This window comes from Antedon mediterranea, chromosome 8 (assembly GCF_964355755.1).
Source record: "Antedon mediterranea chromosome 8, ecAntMedi1.1, whole genome shotgun sequence".
Taxonomy (NCBI): Eukaryota; Metazoa; Echinodermata; class Crinoidea; order Comatulida; family Antedonidae; genus Antedon; species Antedon mediterranea.
This window is the reverse complement of record NC_092677.1, coordinates 7,313,359-7,331,314: the sequence shown is the minus strand read 5'-3', so window position 1 is coordinate 7,331,314 and position 17,956 is coordinate 7,313,359. Positions and strand designations below refer to the sequence as shown.

At 34.0% G+C, this 17,956-nt stretch overlaps 5 protein-coding genes across 5 annotated transcripts; 3 read left to right on the top strand and 2 right to left on the bottom strand.

The window, feature by feature from the left end:
• Positions 1-168: 168 nt before the first annotated feature.
• On the bottom strand, positions 169-1,887 carry LOC140057266 (macrophage mannose receptor 1-like). The gene is made up of 3 exons (XM_072102851.1): positions 1,806-1,887; positions 1,134-1,573; positions 169-936 (listed from the first exon to the last, which is right to left on the bottom strand). Exons 1-3 carry the CDS (start codon positions 1,861-1,863, stop codon positions 856-858), a joined length of 579 nt encoding a protein of 192 aa, XP_071958952.1. The 5' UTR covers positions 1,864-1,887; the 3' UTR covers positions 169-855.
• A 2,039-nt stretch (positions 1,888-3,926) lies between these two features.
• Positions 3,927-4,958, bottom strand: LOC140057575 (layilin-like). The gene is made up of 2 exons (XM_072103291.1): positions 4,559-4,958; positions 3,927-4,205 (listed from the first exon to the last, which is right to left on the bottom strand). Exons 1-2 carry the CDS (start codon positions 4,956-4,958, stop codon positions 4,105-4,107), a joined length of 501 nt encoding a protein of 166 aa, XP_071959392.1. The 3' UTR covers positions 3,927-4,104.
• Positions 4,959-5,849: 891 nt separating this feature from the next.
• Positions 5,850-8,528, top strand: LOC140056755 (uncharacterized). The gene has a single exon (XM_072102229.1). The coding sequence runs from the start codon at positions 6,362-6,364 to the stop codon at positions 7,643-7,645; it is 1,284 nt and encodes a 427-aa protein (XP_071958330.1). The 5' UTR covers positions 5,850-6,361; the 3' UTR covers positions 7,646-8,528.
• A 166-nt stretch (positions 8,529-8,694) lies between these two features.
• Positions 8,695-12,589, top strand: LOC140056756 (regulator of microtubule dynamics protein 1-like). The gene is made up of 9 exons (XM_072102230.1): positions 8,695-8,839; positions 9,407-9,524; positions 9,960-10,243; positions 10,450-10,539; positions 10,711-10,766; positions 11,041-11,128; positions 11,327-11,357; positions 11,527-11,660; positions 11,834-12,589. The coding sequence occupies exons 1-9, from the start codon at positions 8,717-8,719 to the stop codon at positions 11,888-11,890; spliced, it is 981 nt and encodes a 326-aa protein (XP_071958331.1). The 5' UTR covers positions 8,695-8,716; the 3' UTR covers positions 11,891-12,589.
• Positions 12,590-12,725: 136 nt separating this feature from the next.
• LOC140056620 (ferredoxin-fold anticodon-binding domain-containing protein 1-like) lies at positions 12,726-17,490 on the top strand. Its single transcript, XM_072102048.1, has 6 exons — positions 12,726-12,830; positions 13,500-13,704; positions 13,861-14,017; positions 14,339-14,542; positions 15,464-15,628; positions 15,827-17,490. Exons 2-6 carry the CDS (start codon positions 13,518-13,520, stop codon positions 17,238-17,240), a joined length of 2,127 nt encoding a protein of 708 aa, XP_071958149.1. The 5' UTR covers positions 12,726-12,830; positions 13,500-13,517; the 3' UTR covers positions 17,241-17,490.
• Positions 17,491-17,956: the final 466 nt, after the last annotated feature.

The window sequence follows — 17,956 nt, the reverse complement described above, 5'->3', positions numbered from 1 at the left end:
AAAAGTCCGGTTCATTTATTAATGGCTTGATTCGTTGAATAACAATATGAACGTAATTGATATAAATTGATGGACAGAAGTAATTATTAAATTGTCGCATTCCACAATAATGTCAATTTTCTCAAAGCAATATACGTACAGTAGTAATTTAATGAATACCTGAGAGAAACAATGGTGTTTTTATACTAACGATTGTATACACATTCCGCACAATGTTGAAATATTATTCAATTGTCATTCTACAATGATGACAATTTTCCTGATGACTATACCTACGTATAATTTAATGATTGTACAAAAAAGAAGAGTAGCAATGCCATTGTCTAAATTTATGAGTATTCAGCGTAATGCTGAAGTTGTACTAATTCAATTTCTCCAAAATAATATGTATAATTTAATAATGATTGTACAAAGGAGGGAGTGGGGGGAGTAGCATAAATGTATGATGTATTCTGAACATAATGCTAACATCATCGATGTTCCCACATAGTATAGGTATAATGTAATAATGAACGAAAAGAGATAACATTGGCGTTGTCTTATCTTGAGTTCTACTTCATCATCTATAATGTAGGCCTACAGACGATGCCTTTGTAACGATGAAAATAGGCTAAAATCCGCACAGCTTAGACCTACAACTATTGCTTCGAATCGCATCTGGAAGTGTTGTTTAGGGCCTCATGAAATATGTGTTTCATCCGATTCTCGTACGAAGTGGAGACTATAAAGTGTGTTTTAATAGTAAGCCTGCAGTGCTGGCACATACATTTTGTCTTAACTAGTATTAACTGAGTCTCATATTATACATTTAATTAAACAACACAATTGTCAATCTCTAGCACTGACCACTTCTTTTCACATAATCATGATGACGGCATCTTGGAGACAGTTGCATTTTTCTAAAATATGGAATACCTGAAGGCGAATATAACTCGTCTGAAATTAAGAAAATTAAAACTTTAAAACAAATCTCTAAAAACTTTTCTAAACGAATCATAGCAGTATACACTAACGGCCAAATTACGAGACATAATGGGACATTTTAATGTTGTCCCCTTTATTTTAATGGGTTATATAATAATTACGTTCGCTATAAATCTGATCTAATCTCAAGTTGAATCAAACTTGCCTACATTATGCTTCTCGCATATGTAACCATTTGCTTTAGCTTCTTCGGGATTTTCGAGGAAGATAGGTAGGCCAACATTACCCTCTTCCACAAATAACCGAGCAAAGGCTGTTTCAGAATTATCGACATTTGGGTCTGTAAACCCCCAGTTGATCTCTCCAGTATGTTGCTCTCCTGATGACCAGACCCAGTTTTGACTAACATTTCGCTCAAGTCCACTCTGACGTGACAACCCTACTGTGTACGACATTATTGGGCAAAAGTTCTTCAGAAAATTGTAAACAGCTTTCAACTCTTGTTCTGTAGTGAGACTCACAAGTTGACCGCCTGACGACATGCATATTTTCTCGGCCTGTAATTGGGTTGGTCTGACGTCTGGTGACTCAGATTCTTTGTGAACATGAATTGAGTAAATCGACGTATTGAACGTAAATAAGTTGCAACCTTAAATAAAACAAACTGTTTGTCACTCTGCTTGATGAGAATGTTGTAGGCCTAAGTTACACTCCACTGTCTAAAGAGGCATACATTCGGAGACGTGTTTTACCTTTATGTTGCACTTTAAGTTTAGGCCTATTTTAAAATATAAAAGTGCAACATAATGTATTCAGAAACAAAACATATAGTATGGCCAGTCGTAGGCCTTAATATGAAGTATGATCTATTAAATACTTACTATGAGTTGCTATGTAAACACCGTGTAAAAATATGGCAACAATAATTATCCGAAACATCGTTACACTTGAGGTCTTGAGATATAGAAATCCAAACGACATTATAAATAGCAACAACAATTATTAAATAGAAATAGACTACAGAATTCATTATAATTGCTATTAATTAATAAATACTTTCTGGTTCATCATATTAACAAAAAGCCAATGACTGACTTATGGTGAAGGTTTGTGTCGTACGGTTTTGATTCGTCAACTGATAGACAATTAGTACTTTATTAAATTTAATAAGAAAAGTCAAACGACGATAATTGAATCATGAGTACTTGGGGATTGTCCCCTATTTTATTGTAATTTGTAATTCATTGTTGTAAATTATGTAAGAATCTATCATAATTATAGGGACTTTGAAGATGATTTTAATATATACAGTACCATTAAGAAAGGATGAATAAATACAACAACACCTCTAACACATCATTCACCATGCTGTGTCGTCACGTTTATCAAAGAAACCGTATATTCTCTGGCATTATTCTTTGACGGAGAAGAATGTTGTATTTATCAATCGTAAAGGCAAAACTCATACATTTTTTAACTTTGTAAGATATTTTCAAATTGTTACCGACATTTATTAACATTTATCTTAGAAAGCTGCAAACAGAGGCCTTTACCTCCTTAGGGTTGAGGTGGAAATTGTTTTAAATGCCTCTCTTAAAATAGGAAAAATAAACAATGTGGTAAAAAATCATATATGACTAAATTTAGGTAATGTAACTTGAAATTTACGTTTCTGGTATTTTTATTCAACTTCAGAGTTTTATTTCATGCTAGCAAAAATTATCCACCGTATATCCACCATCTTTTTCACCTTCTAGGGAGTCACCAGACTTGTTATTACATTAGGTTCAACTACCCTAACTATTGAAATAAAGTCTTCCTGGTTTTTATAGCAAAATCTTGCCAAATTTTGTATTTGACCATTTTAAGGGAAATTAATGGTTTTTCGTCTTGATTTCTATTACAAATATTTGATTTATGTACAATTAACCAGATATTATGTTTACAATTCATGCATTCATGTACCTGAGCTTTAAAACAATTATGTTATACAAAAAGAATAGGAATTTGACCTCCTTGGGGTTGAGTGTGTAGAGTGGGGTGGGGGGGGGGGGAGGGGTTGTGGATATTGACCATAAACCACACGTACATGCACCCACCATTTTTTCAGAAATTATTCCCAAATGCCTCTCGTGTTACTAACAAATAAAAGTAATATGTTAAAGAAATAAAGCAAGGACAAACAATAGATAAATGATTGTTAGATTGTTCATTAGAAATTCGTTACCTGTTGACCTGGCGTAAGGTTGTATCAAGGCATTTATTTATATATTATTTATTATTCAGGTACAATAAGGTATTGTAACAACTTATTATTGAACAAATCAACCACTTCATAATAAATGCATGTATTACCTTACAAAAATCAAAATAGATAAGGCAACATATTGATCAGAGAAGGAGGTGAGGAGTCGACATGCCTACCACAATATTGTGTAAAAAAAGAACAATTAATGAATAAGAATTGATTGAAATTGCACTTTATGAACTGCCATGATATCTTACCTGCAGATCAATAAGCAACCATGTTCTAAAAATAGCGCATATTATTAAAGCGTTTCTCTCTTTTGGTTTAATTACATGTCCTAATCCTAGACTATACATAAAACAAAACTAGACAGACACAAAAAGATAATTTACGGCAATAGGGGAATCTCTATAATAAAAAAGGCCTCTACGTAAACGGTGATGATAGAAGATTTCATTAGGTAGCCAAGCCGATTTACTAAGCACTTCCACTGCAGCCTGTTCTCTAATAAAAAAAATGGCACAGGCACTAATTAAAATGGGGTTATTAACTATCCTGTTTAAAGCTCTGTCTACACCATCAAAGTAAAAATGACACAACATATGTGATGTGCCCATATCTGGATATGATAATGTCATATAATTAACATATTATTTGGAATATCACTACCATATTTGGGGCACATCACACACTTTTTTTGTCAAACTAGTTAATTTCAGTTTGACATCATTGCGAAAGATAATACTAGGCCTACTTGAAATCGTGTTTTTCAATGTTAGAAATGTGTGTCAAATAATTGAGTAGGCTTGTATAGGCTACCTTGTATCTTGCGTGGACCTTCTGGTCTTGGCAGAGAAGAGTGCCATGGTAATAGACGAAATGGTATTTTAGTCACATTTTATGGTTACGATGAAAGCAATGAATTTCCATCTCTAGCACTGACCACTCCTTTCCACATAATCATGACGACGGCATCCATGAGACAGTTGCATTTTTCTAAAATATGGAGTACCTGAAGGTGAATATAACTCATCTGAAAAAGAAAGTAATATTTATAAATAACTGCAGATATACACATCGATATACATCATAAACTAAAATAAACATTTATTCATTTTATTAACCATTACCCATGCAGGTCATATTAAAGGATCCTCTTCTAAGTTAAATTAGGCTTCATTGTAGGAGGCTATCCATGGTACCATATTAATGATTGCGTTGTGTGTTTGTTCTTGTTTCTTAATGTATGGTATCGAAGTAAATCAAATGTATGATGCTCTTTTATGAATTGAAATGACAATTATAGACATTTAGATAGAAAATTATTTTCTTTATGGAGTGTTTTCTGTAAATTCAATACTGTCGTGGGCCTATATAGATACTTACCTACATGTTTCTCGCACATGAATGCCTGTATTTTCCTGTTGAATATATTGTCTAGAAACATAGGTGGTTTACCCTTTTTCACAACCAATCTTACACAAGCATTTTTGGAATTATCTATATTAGGATCAGAATTTCCCCAGTTGATATCTCCAGTATATTGCTCTCCCGATGACCAGATCCAGTTTTGACGAACATTTCGCTCAAGCCCACTCTGACGTTGCAACCCTATCGTCACGTCCCCCGTTGTTGGACAAAAGGTCGTCAGAAAGCTGTAAACAGTTTTCAATTCTTGCTCTGTAGTGAGGCTCGCAAGTTGACCACTTGAAGATGTGCAAATTTCTTCGGCCTCTTTTCTGTTAGGTAAGACCGTTTCTGGGTCAGATTCGTTATAAACATGCATCAAGTATATTGATGATTTATAGGTGAATATGTTACAACCTGTGACAAAAAAAGAAGCTATAATCGTTTCATGTTTCCAAAGAAAAAATCACAAGATGTTGGAAGAAAATATGCCATAGGCCTATAGAGATAGCAATGCATAGGCATGGAGCTAATTATTAGCTCCATGATTTACAAGAAAACACTATAGACAAGCCCCAAGCCCAATAAAACACTAAGTCTAATCATCCTAACACTATCTATATAAACAGCCATGAGTATACTTAATATCTTCATTTTGACGGTTCAATTATACCGTATGTGATGCTTTTTGTGTTTAATCCGAATGCAAAAAATGCTTCCAAACTTCATTGATTATAATTGTACAGATTTTAGTTCTTAATAAAGTATTTTTTCCCTTACCACTAATACAGCAAATAACAACAGCAACAGAAATACATATCCGCAACATTGCTATAGTTGGTTACGATTCCAAATTACCTAATAACATAATCCACATTTATTAACTGTGTTAACAAAGATGTGATTGGATTATTTAAAATAAAATAAAAAGAAAGAGTAAGAATCATTCTACCCGCCGTTGGTGGCAGGAAACTTGCTTTTTGTAGTTGCCCTCTTTTTATTTTAAATTATTTATTTTACTTCACTCTCATGCCTAGCTACAATGTGAATTATGCATTTACATTGGTAGTTATTTACCCTTCATTAAACATTTTACTATCTACAACGTGTGACTAAAATTCTCGAGGCTTTTAATTAATTTCCTTTGAATTAACTACGTGTGAATAAACAACCCAGTATGCTGAATACAAACAGATTAATTTGCTCACGACACAATCGTAAATGCATAATTGGCGCTCCATACACTGTGTGTGCTGCCCTCATCTGTCATCTGCCGCGCACCGCGCGATTATCGGAGCTCTACAATAATTACTCTGGCCGGCTGGGGAGGTGGTCAGTTAGAGACTCGGTCGACAACGGGGCTGCCTAAGGTCTAGGCCTATATGGTATAATAAGACTTACATTTTTCGGATATCAACGATTTAAAGGTTTATGGTGAAGAATTTCTGGGATGTTGATCTGCTAGGCTCTAGGCCTATTTATTCATGTATTTTTATATAGGCTAGGCACCTAGGCCTATGTCGCACCGATAAGGAGGCCAGCCGATATATCTAGTAGAGTAGACTAGCCTGCCTGGGCCTAGCCTAGCTAGCCTATATGATATCTAATCGGCGATTTTAGGGGCTAGTTTAGGCAGGCCTAACTAACTAAACTACTACCTACTATACTAGGCTCAAGGCATGGTCCTGTACACCTAGAGGCTAGGATTTAATAAATGAAGGACTGCTAATATGCTATGTTTGTCATTTTACACAAATCAAACTGAATTAAAAATAAAAGAAAATGAAGTTACGATCCAGAAGCAGAAATTGTCAGGGTAGTGACCGTACTACCTACTGTACTATTAGTAATCGGGCAAAGTCGGAAGTAGAACATAGTAGTGTTTGTGTGAACAGTGATTGTGAAGTACTACAAATACAACATAGTTGTAGAAAAAGGAAAACTACTCGCAAACTTCATTGTCATAGCGTTAATCCAAAAAAGAAGAAAAACGATGAATACTTTCAGTTTAACAATCTGCCTGTAATCTGTCAATTAAATGTATTTCGATTTTTGAATGATATTGAAAAATGTCAAGTAGCTACCGTGTGTGTGGCATGGGCCAAGGTCATTCGATCATCGTGTCTGTGGAAAAAAGCTGATTTTACTCAAATTCCTGCACCCAAATTTATGTTCCAAAATTTGTGCCCCCAGCAGAAATTTGGAACAGAGGATTTATTGAATGGCCTTTTAGAGGAAATGTCTTACGACTACATTTATAGTCTAATCAGTCGCAAAGCGTGTTTACGATACATAAAATTCAAGTTTGACATCATTGAGAAAGAAGGAATTTGGTTGAAGTTGTTAGAAAAATGGTTGAAAGAAACAAATTCTGTTGGATTAAGAATCCTTGACTGTGATTGGTCACATACAGTCTTTTGTAAGGAGTATGTTAGAGCCACAGCTTGGTTTAATAAAAAGCCACGTCCAAATTTAAAGCAAGAAAGGACACTATGTTTTCAACAGTTTCTTACAATTCTTCATCAGACATCTCCACATATGATCTCTATATTCAGCCCATTTGACTGGTCCATGGCGTCTGTTGATTGCATTGTACAATTTGAGTGTTTGAGAGAATTGAAATTGACACGATACTGGGCTCTACGTGGTATGGAACAGAAAGAACTTGCAGTTTTACTACAAGGATTGCATCATTTAGAAAAACTAACAATTGAAGTTTCGATACCCATACAGCTAAAAGATCACAATTTCAAAGTTGCATCAAAGTCACTGAAGTATCTGGACATTCAAGAGTGTATGGGATTTTACCTGTCGGAAGTCGATTTGCCAAAGTTGGAAGTCTTTAAAGACTTTAAGTTTTATATTGGACCAATTATTTGGTGTGAATCACTCAATGTAAAATGCTTGCTTGAAGTGTTAAGAAGAGGTGCGCCTCTTTTGAAGATGATAAATGATTTAAAACTTCTACCAACATGGAAATGTAGTCTTCCATATGAAGGTCTGTTGCAGGAATTAAACAAAGCATGTTTTTGTTCAATACACACCCATTCATCTATTATTTATTGATGAGTAATTTCCTGGCAGAAGTTAAGACCCAAGTTTACAAAGGGATTTTTTTTAAAGTCATCTTTCAGGGGCAGATCATTCTATCACAGGAAAGTACTAGTGGTGCACACTCCTTTTTTTGACAGCTAAAATTAAATTGTAAACCACTTTTTGATTTGAAACCACTATTAATTAGTTTAGCACTCTCCCATTTAATAAACCCTGGTTACATGCCTGCCTTTTTAAGCCCTGTCCTTCCTAAACCCACTAAATTGCTTTGTGAATTATAAAATTGAAAAAATTCCTCTCCTTCCCAAAATATTTTTGAAATCAAATTTTCGTTTTTAGTGAAGGTGAAGATAAACGTTGAACTTACCTGTGAATTATACCTGTATAATGTGGTCATACTGTTTAAGTCCTCGGAGATAAGTTCAACACTAGTTTTCTGAATATTGTCTTAAAAAATGTTCAGTGCACTGCTCATTTTTTAAATATGGGCAGTGCCGTAACACTAACAGCTACTGTACGTGCTCACTGGCTAAACCAGGGCCCCTAATTAAATATGATCTCAATGGAAATATTTGCTTCTTTATGATTTAGAGGTTACGCTTCATTATCTTCATCAAAATATATAACAATTATTTCTGCAGCAAGAAAAATATGATGATACATTTGTATTGAACCACCAAGGAGTAAAGCTTAACCCATGATTGAAAATCATTGGTAACGATGGCATATCCATTTTTAAATAGAGGTTGAGTGGGTTGTTGTACAGTCTCAGATCTTGTTTTATTCATTTTAAATTACCGTATTTATTCGAACATCTTGATTTTTGTCATGTTTTTAAAAATAAAGATTATAAAAATACGTTTTTGCATTCTTTATTTCTTACCCAGTTTTTTTTTATTATTATTAAAATATATATTTTTTTTCAATTCCACACACCCTCCTGTCACTTTTTGTTTTCCGATCCTCCGGCCACTACTTTAATATTAATAAATCTTTCGACCGCGCAGCGCGCTCAAATCAAATTCATGCAAAGCATGCAGCAACAGCATGCAGCAAAACAACAAACCAAAACCACCATCATTCATGATGTCGATGAGTGTTCGAGCTCGAGCAGTGATGAATCATTTTCGCCAATTTCCTGTATTGTTGCGTATTAGATCAAACAGGTTTACTACTTATAAACAATTTATTATATACTTGAAACAGGTAAGCAATGTTATTACAGACTAAATTACGTGTGTAAAATAAAAAATACTGTTTCGTTCGTAGGCTAGGCCTAGGCTATAAAAGTGTAACGGGGTTTAACCGCTTGCTTTTAACATTAGGATTAATAATTGGACATTTCGTACCAAATGTGCATTCAACAGAAGCTGAAGCTATGCCTACAAATTAATAATAATTACTAGTCTTTAAATGTAAGCATACACCTAGAATACTATCGAGCTACTGAAGAAATATTCTAAAGAATAAATTACTGTACTGTATTAATTTTATATTAATATTTAATAATAATATTAACATAAATAATTCATTCAATACAAAACAGTGTATTATCAGACAGGTGCACACCATTTCTATTGTATCGTTTGTAAATTATTTGTGAATTTAATTAAAATTTTATTTAGTACCGGGCCCAATAATACTATATTACTTTCAGTCAGACAAAGTACTAGCTGTAGGCTAGCTAGGCTTAGTATAGTATTTAATAGTAAGTCCTAATAATAGTACTATAACAATTAAATACAAATAATTATTGTATACTTCTTTTTATAGATTGATCGCCATGCAAGATTAATAATAAACCGTTCAAAGTTTAGGTTTGTTGGAACTGGTGTTGTAACTGCTGCACTTGGTGGCAGGGCTTTCAGTTTCTGGTCGAGCACTGAACCAGGTAAGTGCTATTACTTTTATTAAAGCTATATTGTCCCCCTGAAAAAAAATATTTTTAAAACATTCTTTTGTTGAATATGTCACACAATAGACATTCACTTTATCAAAAATTTGATCTAACTGACTAAATTAAAAAGAAAGTCAAATTGGCTGCCATCCAATGGGGTTTTAGTTGTATTTAACTGTTTATTTTGTCTTAATATTATAAGCGAAATTTGTTTTCTTTTTTTTTCTCTATGGAAGTGATTAACTTTATTAAAACTACAAAATCTTATTTTATTAATCTTCATTTTTGATGTTTTTGGGGGACAATACATCTTTAGAAGTTTTCAAATTCACCTAAAATTCAATGCCCTTTAGAGGACTGCAACATTGCACTAATTAATGACCATCAAATTAATCATCACAATGCTATAAAGATATATTTTAATTGCAGAAGAGAAGATGGCTGAAGATAATGCGACAAGCCCAGAGGATGTAGCTGTTAAAGAGGCAGACGAGCTGTACCATAATCATGAAATACACAAGTTATATAAGTATCTTGGGGAGTTCAAAGACACTGAAAACCCATTGCTGCTATGGAGACTAGCTAGAGCATCAAGAGATGTAGCCCAACACTCACACACTGATCCTGAAACTAGTAAGAGACTAACATATGAAGCCTTGGAGTACAGCAAGAGGGCGCTAGAATTAGATGATACAAATTTTGCATGCCATAAAGTAAGACCATTGTTTTCTTTTAGTTGATACTAATACATTAATATTTACATATTGTGGTAAATTAATATTTCTGGACACATGCTAACCATTTTCTTTAGACAAAAACAGTGACAGTGTGCCAAATTGAACTCATCACAGTTCAAGAGATCAGAATTCTTCAGAAATCTTCACCTCTCTTTCTAATTAAAAAGGTTTTCTTTTTACAGTGGTATGCAATCTGTATAAGTGATGTTGGTGATTATGAAGGTTCAAAGAAAAAGATCTTAAATGCTTTTAAAATACAGGAACATTTTAAGGTAAGCTTATTCATTTTTTGCATCTATGGCAAGCCAAGTACAAATCCAAACCATTCAACAATAAACCTGTTCATTGTAATGCCAAATCATTCATCGTCAAGCAATACAAGGTTGAACCAAACCGTTTACCATAATATACTCTAAATGTAAAGTTTAAATTATATTTCTCAGAAAGCTATTGAACTAAATCCAAAGGATGCTACATCATATCATCTGCTAGGTCTCTGGTCAGTATACACTTTATTTACATTATGAATGATTGGGTCTTGACACTATCAAACTTATGTGACAAAAAAATGTGATGTGCTCATATATATGGACATTATGATATCATATTACTACCATATTTTGGCATATCACTACCCTGTTTGGGCACATCACACTTTTTTTGTCAAACTAGTTTAATAGTGTAGACTGAGCTATATATACAAATTCTTTTATAAATGATTTGTTGACTGCATGGAGAACATATTTACCTATATACTTGTATTTTTATTACAGGTGTTTTACCTTTGCAGACTTACCTTGGTACCAGAAGAAAGCAGCTGCTGTTATTTTCACAACACCTCCTGAATCTTCATTTGAAGAGGTAATGATTGATTACCTACACTCCAGGATTTTTTTTTATTTACATTTACGTGGCTGTTGCATGGTTATATATCAGAACAAACCCTCAACACAGGCAACATTCTTAAATATACTTAATAATGATTAAATAATAGACTATACAAATACCTAGTGTTTGGATGTGTAAATTATGAATTAACAATTGTGATTTTCTTGTTAGGCATTGTCTTATTTCAGCAAGGCTGAAGAAGGTGAGTACTTTTACCTGATTTTAAGAATGAATCATTCATTGAGAATATGGTTTACAAATTGTTTAGAACTTGTCATAAACATTTTGAGCATAGCATAGTTTAAATAGTGTATGTAGAAATGTCTGAGGACATTGCAAACAAGATATTCCTCTCCATTTTTTGTTTATAGTTGAACCAAACTTTTACAGTAAGAACTTATTGATGCTTGGAAAGACATATATCAAATTAAATAATTTAAAGATGGCATTATTATACCTTACAAAAGCTAGAGACTATCCAGCCAAAACTGAAGAAGATCTGAAGGTAAACTGTATCTTTTTACTATTTTATGTATTTTAGGCATATAATAGTCAAAGTCAAGCACTACAAAAACAAATAGGCCAACTGCAAAGTAGTGAGGCTAATTACTTTTTTGAAAACTGAATGCTTTTTAGAACTGCATTAATTACTCTAATCATTTTGTCTTACTATTTCAGGTACGTGAAGAAACGGAACAGTTGCTGCCAAAATTAACAACAAAGAAATCAAACTGATAGATTGTATAATTACAATGCAATTCTGTTGCAATTAATTAATGTGTAAAGTTTGTTTACTTTGTTGTTTATCATGAATATTGATAACATGAATAGACAATAGATATGTGCATTGGACAGGTACGTGCATTGGGTAGAGTACTGTGTATGATCATGGAGGTATAAAAAAGGAGATTCAACTAGCTTGTCTCCTTTGGTGTATTTTATACCTCCATGGTATGATGCATCTAAGTTGAGTACAACGTTTGTGTTCAACATTCAAGACAGAAAAATAACCAAAAAAAAACAGAAACTTGGAAAAGTAATAATAAACTCATGGAAACATGGCAAATAATAAATTCACAGACAGTACAATATTTCACACTAAAACAACTTCATTGCTTCCTTGTTACAGTAAATAGTTATACATATTCAAAAAATGTGATCATCCCAAACTGGTGGAGGTTTTTTCACTTCCTGTAAAATATTAGTGCTTCGTGTGTGCTATTTATTTGTAACTGTATTCTTTACTGCACTACCCTAGTGCTCTGTGTACTTTTGTGTTGGAGGTTGGAGCAGCACTGAAGATTCACTGAATAGATTTGTCATGAACTTAATCCAAATCTTCTCAAAATAAGTTTCTTAAAAAATAAATAAATTGCAAGTGATAATTTAATACAGCAATAAAAGTGACAATATAACGATGTATATGTTTCAACAATTAAATGTAAATACAATTTTTACTACTGTATAATTATAATCCGAATAGTTTTTTGTGGAAGCTGATATGCATTATGCATAATTCATTAGTATGCTGTTTCGTCACTTCCTGTAAACAAATCGAGCACGTGTTTTTTGTTATCGTTGTTGGTGGATTTACAGTGGGTGATTGTCGTCTGCTGTTGTTCACCGTTGTTTGTTTTGTGTACCGTTTTATTTATTGAATATTATATGCCTAAAGGTATATAGATTATATTTTATACTATATAGATAATTTTATTAAATACTCTCGGTAGAAATTTGCACGTTTTTGTTGAGTTGAGGAGAGGCCTAGCTAGCTAGGCTAGGGCCTAGGCCTATCTGAGTTAAAAGGCTGGAGGGGCCTACTCGGCAGTGAGTTACTACTCTACTGTTTGGGCCTAGGATATGTGACTCGATAAATAAGCCTAGCTAGGCTAATTTGGCCCTCCTGTATGCAGACAGATAGACTTCTATCTACTAGACTAGGAAATTATATAGTTTTGCCTAGTAGTAGATAGTAGTACTACTTACTATATAATAAGTATATAATACTAAGACAGAGAGTACTCTGCTCTGACATCTGTAGAGTAGGCCTAGAAAAAGTACTATTCCTAACTAGGCCTAGATAGTAGAAATAGGGAAAGTAGTAGGCCTAGTTACCATTATTATTTATTCAGGCAAAAGATACAGTTTACAAAATATAATACAAATCAAACAAACATGACGCAAGAAGAAACAAAAAAAGTTTCAATAGTTAGTAGTAGACTTCAGGCTATCTAGCTACAGGATATATTAGATTAGTACTACTACCAAGGCATATAGCTAGCTAGGAGTTAAATCATGCGAATGGTTCTAGGCCTAATTAATGTAACATTTTCTTTTTTACTAGCATCATTATAGTTTTAACATGCTTGAGCATTTACACAAATGCCATGGATGGATTCTATTGGTTGGCGAGGGTGACTTTTCATTTGCTTTGTCTTTAAACAAACACCTGCAGCAGGTGTCACTGATGATAGCTACATGTATTGAGGTTGACACGCCAGTCAAGTACATGAAGGCTCAGGAGAATATTGATCAGTTGAGAGAATCAGGTGAGAACATTAATTCACCATGGTGTCAGAGGAGGCACTGGAATATTGTTGCATTACACAAGGCAAAAGGGGAAAAAATGATCACCTTTTTATCACCTCTTTATACTGCGTGTGTAAACAGAAAAAATGAACCATAAATGTATAATTTATTTTAAGGTGGAACTGTTATTTTTGGAGTAGATGCTACTAATCTTCAATCATGCAAGTTCCTGAAAGGCAAGACGTTTGATGTAGTAATCTTTAACTTTCCTCACACTGGTGGTAAAGCACGTATACAGGATAATAGAGAACTCCTACGAAAATTCTTTATAAGGTAAGGACAGATCCACCAAAAGCATGCGATAGGCCTACTGGTGGTAGTAAAAAACACAACGTTGAGATACCAACACCACCTAAATTTGAATAAATATCAATTTGAAAAAAAAACATGGGGAAGATCATTAGGGCTACCATGATTTAAGGAAGCCTCTAGCCTAGGTCCTTAACTTACTTGGAAATTAGTTGGTGACCAAAAACAAAATAGTCATGTAAAATTCTGTGTCATAACAAAAACCCTGGCTGCTAATAATTGATTTTCGTTTATTTATCAAAGTATTTATTTTATGATGAAATCAATGTAGGTTTTCTCCCACAGTGCATCACAGTGTTTAACTAATGAAGGAAAAGTGCTGTTAACACTATGCAATGGACAAGGTGGAACTCCTGCTGACAAACCACAAAGGGAATGGGGAAATTCCTGGCAAGTTGTTTCTATGGCAACATATGCTGACCTCATATTGACCCATACTGAAGAGTTTGTTGCTGAAACATTTCCAGAATATAATTGCACTGGTTATAGGTAATATATATCTATATATGTTATAGTAGTGCAACTTATAATTAACAAGGCCAACAGCCATTAAGTCGCGTGCTACAATGCATAGTGATACCGGACCGACAGACAGACAGACAGACCGACATAGTGAACTATACTGACCGAAATTACTGAACATGTTTAAAAATGTTGAAATGTTTAAAAACATTTATATTTGTTTAATTTACACGAGCGTAGCCTGTCACTTTTGACGTGCTCGTATAACGTAATTTCTAGTTGAAAAGTAAGTCAAGAAAACAGAAATCGGTCAAAAAGAGTGCGCAATAACATTTAACGCGCAGTGCGCGCGCAAAAATCTGCGCACTCATGGCAATTTTGTAAACGCTTAAAATTGCCTGAAACGTACTCTTATTTCATCGAAAATAAATTGTGAAAATTTTAAGCGCGCGTACGCATGCGTTACATGCGCTACGCACGTAATTGTATTGCCATATGATGATTTATGCCCTGAAATTTATGAGTACCAAATTTTATTTAATTGTGATTCATGATTGTGAAGATATGATTACAAACGTGATTTTCTTAAATCGTGCGTAGACCGCGTAATTTTTTATTGCGCACCGTGAAAACATAACTACATCGATTCCTGGCCATAAGGAATATACTGTGAAAAATTGACTTAGCTAGATTAAACTGATCAAGATAAGGTCAGAAAGCGATAACATGCATAGTGATACCGGACAGACCGACAGACAGACCGACAGACAGACCGACCGACAGACCGACCGACATAGTGAACTATAGAGTCGCGTCCACGCGACTAAAAACCTAAATGCAAATAGTAACCACCACATTTTTTCCTCAAAAGGTGTGCAAAAAAAATATATTTTGTTTGTTCAATATTTAAATTAACGTTTGTGGCAGTAATGTATTTATTTTTTTCAGGGGTCAAGGCAAAGGATTCAACGTAAATGGTGGGGTGACGCATGTTTTCAAGAAATTTCCTATTCTTCAAGAGCCTGCTTCGTCCACTATTTTAGTACATCATAAGATAGGAGAACATGAATACAGTTTTAAGTGCCCAGGAGATCTAGATGGATACATTACAAGGTTAGACTGGCAAATTATAACTAACTGAAATCTTATGATTTTACTTTATTGTGCAAGAATAGCTGTTACAGAATTTGTAATTTGTATACTGTAGAACAGTTCTTTATTATATCTATTATTATTTATTTGCATTTTGGTAGTCATATACTCTCATTTTTGTACAGTACAGTTCTTTGATTTTGTGATATATCTTTACAGAAATCTTTTGCGAGACTCAAACAGTCCAGTTCATGAGGTTTATCACAGAATATTAGAGAATTGTAAACATCTGTTTAAGGACATGTTGGTAACGGAAACAAAGGAATGTAATTGGATCAAATGTATAAATACAGAGGTGTTAAAGGCTTTTGAGTACAGATTAAAGGAATATAAACATGTTTCTGAAATGAGTGAATCTGTAATTAGCGATAGTCAAGAAGATGATACTAATGAATCTGTAAAAATGGGTACAAAAATGATTGACAATAGTCAACTGTGTTCCATAGAAGCAGAAGATCCAGGCACCAGTCTGATAGTTAATGATCATATTGTAGTGGATAACAAAGAGAGTGATGCACCTGAAGCAGTAATAGATGGTGAAATCAGTCCGTATGCAGGAGCAGATTGTGATTCCAATAGTTCGCAAGACAATGTTTTCATCTTTAGTCCTTTTATTCAAAAGAGTCAATCGAAACCTGAAGACAAGACAGAGCTTCTTGTAGGTCCAGCCTTTAGGCGATGTGCTATTCAGCCCACAGTGTTTCCAATTACTCATGAAATTCATCTTTTCATGGCCAATCAATCTTCTATGAAAGATATTGTTTCTTTAATTGTATCTTCTGTATGCCCAGATGTAAAAATAAAATGTGAACCTTTAAACTTAAACATTTCATCACAGGATTCTAATCAAAAAAGTCAGCAGCATTTAGAAGAAAGTGACAACTCGGATATAACTCAACAGGCATTAGAAAAACTATCAAAACTTGATCTAGAAAGTCAGAAGGATTCGCCAGAGCTTGGAAGGTCCAGAAGTGTGTCAAAGTATAACATGATGCAGTGCCAGATTTGGGTGGATGCTGCAAGAGAACGATGGCAGAAATCTGAATCCTGTGAAACTTCCAGAGAGGACTTTCATCAGATTACATTAGATAACACCTGTCATGTTTTTGGTTTAATTGCAAGACAAGAAAATGCAAATATAGAAGATAAAGGATTAATTATTTTGAATTTGGATTTACTTGCAATGCTTTGCTTTGATATTGATGATGTCAGACTTTTATGGTTAAGTCACTCCCTTGTAAAAGTTCCAAATTCACTGGATAAGTCTTCTTATATTCCCTATAGTAATCATGCACCAAGTTACATTAGGGACCTATGTTTCTTAGTTTCAACTGAAACTTCTTTTTCTGAAATGCATTTCTTCTCTATCGTACGAGCCTCATGTGGCGTATACATCAAGTCAGTTGATCTTATTGATGTATACAAAGAAAAAAACACTACATTCTATAGTCTTTGTTACAGATTCATTTATCAATCTCGGACCAGTGCTTTATCTAGATCAAAGGTTAACCAAGTTCATCAGGATTTATGTTGTCAACTTAAATCTTTTCATAGTATACAACTGCGATACTAAACAAGTAACATGCTTCTGTTTTCACATGGATTTTTACAATGTAGTGTTGAAGCACTTTGTGCAACAACTATTGTTTGGGTTTAACATTTTTAATTAAATTACTGTATATACTAAATGACTGTATTATTGTTCACCCATTATAATGTAAATATTGCAAGGTTAGTAGTCGAATTAAGGTAGTTTCTCATTTTAATGTTTAGGTATTATTTTTTTATTGTAATAAATATTTTATAAATATTTATAATTTGCATACGAGACCAAATTAATTAGCTTACAAATGCATTTAAATGTGTTGCAATACATGTCGGTACTACATATGTCAACTAGCAACCATTCATCCATAAAAGTACTGATGACAAAAGTCTAACTGGTAGTGAGTTTTGAATGGAATTGAGACCACTAGTTGCGATGGATTGACATCTGATCATTTCTCAGCTCCTTACTCGACAACTCTGCTTTTATTTCCTTTCAACTAATGCCACAACCAGTGACGAGAGAGAAAGTGGCGTAACGGCTATGAGCGCTCACTGGCTAAACTCAGGGGCCCAGAGCTTAAGGGCTCTGAGCGCATGAGCAGTCAATGCAACTCCCCATCCTTGTAGGGCCTCTTAGGAGTGCTAGACCAGGGGCCTTTGTCCACTATGTTATGCCACTGGAGAGATATGACTATATTTTGCTACACATCTCTAATAAGGCCCGGTTTCTGCTGCCAACTA